This window comes from Haliotis cracherodii, unplaced genomic scaffold (genome assembly GCF_022045235.1).
Source record: "Haliotis cracherodii isolate W230 unplaced genomic scaffold, xgHalCrac1.p SCAF_4, whole genome shotgun sequence".
Classification (NCBI taxonomy): domain Eukaryota; kingdom Metazoa; phylum Mollusca; class Gastropoda; order Lepetellida; family Haliotidae; genus Haliotis; species Haliotis cracherodii.
The window spans coordinates 7,790,433-7,796,432 of NW_027266297.1; the positions used below are offsets into that span (position 1 = coordinate 7,790,433).

At 39.1% G+C, this 6,000-nt stretch overlaps 1 protein-coding gene across 1 annotated transcript in view; it reads left to right on the plus strand.

Moving 5' to 3' along the window:
* The window catches only part of LOC139479710 (QRFP-like peptide receptor), a 42,039-nt gene extending 38,135 nt beyond the window's left edge, over positions 1-3,904 (plus strand). Inside the window, exon 7 of the mRNA XM_071262560.1 lies at positions 2,233-3,904. Coding sequence (XP_071118661.1) covers positions 2,233-2,622 — 390 coding nt within the window. The 3' untranslated portion in view covers positions 2,623-3,904. The remainder of the gene's footprint in view (positions 1-2,232) is intronic.
* The last annotated feature ends 2,096 nt before the right edge of the window (positions 3,905-6,000 follow it).

Here is a 6,000-nt window from a genome sequence, read left to right on the forward strand (position 1 = left end):
CCCATATTGGGGATCGAATCCGGGTCCTTGGCATAACGAACGAACGCTTTATCCGCCGTGCTACCCACCAGTCCCTAAAATACTTACATTTAACCGACCCAAAACATTTTGTAATGCATGAATACCCGTGCAGGACCGATCATTTGATAGTCTGGAGGAGGGGGTGGGGTGTCTGGGATTTTGTGTAAACACTGGACATCTTTCAGCTACAGTTGTCATTCCAGATATTTAAGTAACTATGAGCTTACGTAAGAAAAAATGGCAACAATGTAAGATAAAAAAAACAACCTCAAGCATTTTCTGGGACAATATATTTATTTTGATAAAATCCGAGGACACCCTCACTAATTGTATGAGTGGATCACTGAAAATCTGTGATGACACCAGGTGTTCTGTTCTGTTCCGTGCTGACTTATAATCAGTCAGTCTGGTCTGACTTACTGATCTGTGATGAGTCCAGTCTGGCCAACCTCTAACCTTGCTAAACTGCTTCATCTTTAAGCACTCTTCAATCTGGTCCGGATTTATGTCCGAATTAGTCTTAAGGGTTGACAGCTCAGTATTACTTGTCGCCTGGCTGATTCATTCGTAATCATTTTTGGCTAGTTTTATAACTCTTGACAACACCGTTGTTCAGTGGACTTACTATTTGAATCATTGCATGTGGTGTCCGACATAATTAGTCGTCCATCTTCGCCAGTTATTCTTTCCAAAGTTGAAAAGTAATACAGTGTGCAGTCGAGAGATTTCGGATTGCAATAGAATGATACTGTACACTCTAGAAAGGTTGCAACACAATCAGAAACAAGCATGGCGTGTGAAGGACCGACCAAGAGAGAGCTAAGAATCGAATGCTGAGAGTAATATGTGTGTTTGAGTGTTGTTTTCGTCATCTATTTTATAGCAGCAAATTGTCAATAGAATGTACGTTTTCAAGTTGTTTTAAAAGTATATCTTTTTTCGGTTTTATTAAACATGAATGTACCCTTTTCTCAATAAAAGTAAATGCTTTATTAAAGTATCAGAACCAAACCAAATAAGATACTTTGTCAATTACATCCTTTGTGAAAGAAAGTTCGAGATTATTCCACTTTCGTTACATTCCCAAAAGACAGACGTTCTCATTGACAGCGCTACAAAAGCCACATACATAGATTCGTTGTAAATGGTTCTTTCTTTGTGTAGATATTTCCATGTAGAAATATGTACAAGATAGACACAATTTTATGGATAACAACTTCTTTAATACTGTAAAAGGCGACGTTTCGGTATAAGGATCTATACCGAAACGTCGCATTTTACAGTATTAAAGAAGTTGTTATCCATAAAATTGTGTCTATCTTGTCATCCGTCAACTTCTAAGTAATGCCTATCAAACAATTTAGAAATATGTATTGCAAATTGAAAACTTTTGCATCCTTCATGACTTTACATCTATCGACAGAAATATATTTTCAATTAAACTCACAATCAAATATTGATCGCCATTATTCAGACACTTATATTGATTGATATTAATTGATCATAAAATATTCAAGAGCCTTTAACAGGTTTCCTTAGGTCACTTAAGCAGCTGTGATGTTTCTACATTTATTGATTGTTGCTTTCCGTGAGTCTGGTATATTAAAACTTAAATATGTTTTATCTAGTATTTTACCTTTTATCGGATAGGTTTATTACTTTATAAGGGATTAATCTGCACCACTGTTGACCTTTTTCGTTCCGGAATCATCACAAGAATTCGTAAAGAAATAAATTGGGTAAGGCTATCTGAAGAATGAAATTCTGTGTTTCTTTTGCAATCCCGAACCAATAACGGTCTGGTGTCCAGGTAATTACCTGTCACAGCGAGTTTCTTCAGGGATGGAAACCCCTGGTGCCATCACAGAAAACGTCCAGTCCAGCGTGCATGGCGTCGTGTGATACTGCTTCGGGGGTAGGATGCACCATTCAGCAGGAAGCACTGAACACGGAATTTCAGGCCCCTCGGACAATTTCTTTTTTGTTTATTTTTTTAAAACATATATGTCTAATACAAATATAATTTTTGGGATAATACTTTCTCAGTAAAGTACAGATTCTTGTACTTTTTGTGGTTGAGTCCTGCATCTGTCCTTTACTAAGAAAGTGTTATCCCAAATATAACATTTGTATTAGACATCTTTCTAAATGGCATTGTATGTTCATATATGTATATACTTATATTTTTATTGGTGTTCTTTTCAATATCAGGTCATCAAGATGCTGGTAGCAGTCATCCTGATCTTCGTCGTTTGCTGGGCCCCTATCCTCATCAGCAACGTCTTGACTGCGTTCCGCGTAATACACCATCTCAACTACGGTTACCTGAAGCCAATGAGACAGACTTTCTACCTTTTAGCTTACGCAAACAGTGTTATGAATCCCTTCATCTACGGTTTCATGTCGAAGCACTTCCGAGACACGTTCTACCAGTCTTTGTGTATGTGCGTCAAAGGCAGGGAGTTCAATCGGAGGAGTCGTTTTCTGCGTCAAAATTCCCAAATGACACGGTCATCACACGCGGCTTACTGTGTTCAAGACAGTGTTCAGATGACGCCACTCGAGTCGCCTTATGGAGCTTGTAGACCAGAATTTGTATGAACGTTGTCAAAGGATTGTTGCGGACGTGTGATGTGGTCATAAATTGGACATAGATGAAAGAAATGTAACGCTTTGATCTTTGGGGATCATCTCACAGTAAACTTGATAGCTGGGTGAGACATTGTTCTTGAAACAAGCGACCTCGCATGTTGATGAGAGGAGACTTCAATGCAGAAAGAGATTCCCAAAAGAGGGGAAGTCTTATGGTCCACGGACCTATGTTTCTCGTAGGCAGTATTTTGGTGGATGAGGAATGGAGAATATTCTGTCTATTAATCATGTAGTAAGGATATATTGGCAATATTTGATTGAACCACCTTATGTGTAACAAGGACACCCCGAAGAACATTTTACAGATTATTTTACAGAATATATGACCAAACAATTGTGTTTTTAATGTATCAAGAATGAAATGTCCCGAGGATTCATTATGATACTTTTTGACGAAGCTACATGTGTTGTAATTTGCACCTTTTTAAAGGGTCTTGCTCTTGTCATAGGCACTCTAGCCATGACATTATTTGTACATACTTGTTAGTATAAGATTCGTATTGGAGAACCATGATGTGAGCATACACTCATTTAAAATTTTACTATGTTAGCATTATAAATTTCCATCCATAATCATTATGTGATTTTATCATTTCTTGTGAAGGATAACACATTTTTTTATATCTATATGGATACAACCTTTTTACCTTAACGGTGGGATAGCAAGGTGGTTTTGGCATTGGCATAAACTTGTTTCGCTGCACACCCGGTTTCGAATCCGCACATGTGTACACTTTGTGACGATTATTTTCCTGTAATGTTCCTGGAAGCGGTGGATTCGAACCTACCTGGTGGGGCAAAACCCAACATCATATGCTTCTCGTAAAGGTCGTTTGAAGTTTGTTCCTTTTTTTTTGTTTAACGCCGCACTCTGCAATATTCAAGAAATATGATGGTGATCTGCAAATAATCGAGTCTGGACCAGACCATCAAGTGATTGGCATCATGAGCATCGATCCACGTAATTGGGATACGATGACATAATAGTATATCAATCAAGTTAGAGAGCCTGACCACCCGATCCCGCTAGTCGCGTCTTATGACAAGTATAGTCATCTTTTACGGCAAACATTGGTTGTCGACTAAAAAGGAGTGGTCATACTCGATGACTTTGTTGATATGATGTCAGCCCTAATGGATTCGAACGTTGGTGGCCAAATCAACCGCTGGTTTGTCTGCTCCAGTCTCGATGATACAGCTAAATATTTCTGACTGTGGAATAAATAAACAAAATCACAATCCATCACACATTGCTGCCTCTGAGTTGTAATTACAATTGTCGTTTTAAACAGTATTTCAGTCTTATCAGGACATGTCAGGAATATTTGAGAGGTGCCAAATTTGAAACAGGTCATAGGTTATTCACCTGTATTGAATAGAATAATAATATGTTTGACTTAGTTTCCGTTTTTCTGAACCGCAGTTGTTAAGAATATCATTTTCACACGCCACCATGGAGGCAAGGGTGCTCCAATAATCATTGGCGTCGGAATTCGCTGTATAAGTAGCCTCCCTTAGGCGTGCCAGAAACCTATAATTGTGATTTCGAATCCCGGTTCGCCCGTATAATGCTGCTATGTTTGACGGCGCCATACCCATGCTTGTGGGTATCACCAAAGCAGTAAACGTCCAAAGCCTGCATCACTTCGGCCTTCCTCTCGCATCAAGCTGACGCCCTGTGATGTAACAGAAAATGAGCCGTGTTCAAAGCGGCAATGAACCAGACTCACTAAATCCGTCATAAGACATAGCATTTTTGTAAATGAGAGTTTTGGACTTTATATTCTCACAGAATACATTTTTAGAAGATTGTTTCGTATGTCACACATATTATTCTGAAAGGGCGTACACGGAAAACACGGAAAACCAGATATTTTTATGCTATAATCTTGTGCTGTGAAAATCTCTCCACGATACATGTATCTCACGGGAACTTTCCGTATGAATCAATTTCCTTTTAACAGGGAATCAAATTATACATTTAGTACCCCACAAGCGTGTGTTTTTGCTTCTTCAAATCCGATCCACTAACGACGTTTTCGAGTTCTAATAAGTACGGATTTTGATCTTTGAGTCTAAAAGAGTTTTATCGAACCCCACATAATGCGATTTAGTTGAAGATTTTACACAAAGAAAGCAGATGGATATTTAGTAAGCATCTCATCGTGTCCCGAAAAAAACTATCACTCAACATAAATTGCTGTCGGAATCAATAGTCAAACCTATTTGAACAAATAATGTACACATATGAAACAATCAACTAAAAATTAATAGAGTGGTTTCCTTATCAGCACCAAATTATAAGGAAATGTCCGTTCGACGTTTCTAAAATAGAGTTTTAGAAACTGCAATTACGAAAATGCGGACGCACCCTCTTCTTCCGGTCTACTGGATGACCTGTGTTTGAGTGAGTGAGTTTGGTTTAACGCCGCTTTTAACAGTATATCACGGCGTATCAGCTTAATGTGGGAGGAAATCCCGAAGTGATGCAGGTCTCAGACGTTTACCACTTCGGTTAATCCCACGAGCACGGGTATGGTGCTGACAAACCTAGAAACATAATCGGGGCGACCCGGGATTCGAACCCACAATCGTAGGTTTCTGGCGTGCCCAAGGGACGCAACTCTGCACAGTGAATCGCGGCGCCTTAGACGACTGGGCCACCCGTGCCCTCTTCAAGAAAGAATATCTATGTTTCAGAGACATGGTCCAGACAAACACACCACAAGAATCGAGTCAAAGGCAAAAGGCACCACTTCAGCCCTTGATTAATACATATACCAAGTTTGGATGAAAAATGTTGAATAGTTTTTTAGTTCTGCTCCGGAAACGACACCGTGACCTCTGAAACACCGTGACTACTTTTTTCATTCATAAAAAATCGCATTCTGTATTAGTTATGCTTAGCGTTACTGTAGATCGACATTATATAATCGAGCCATATCCATATGCAATGTCTACCGATGGATCGAGGGTCCCAGTGAGCGTGAGGCACCCGACCATTTATTACACATTCCAGAATGATATTTTGTTCAGGTTTCAGAATATTTAATCGAGAACTTTCTCAACATATTTTTCAAGCGCTGTCTGAAATGAAGTTACCAGTTTGAAACTAGTGCCGTAAAGCTCAAGAAAGCGGCTTTCTGATTGGCTAATGTCGAGAACTGAGAACTAAGATCTACTCTTAATGAGATTGGTATTTTAATTCCATTACCTCTTCTCGTGGCTACCATGTTGAAATATGTGACGTTTCATTCTACCCCAATCTCGCACTCGCTCATGATGAGCTATTCCCAAAGACAATCTCTGCTTTTTATCTCAGAGAAA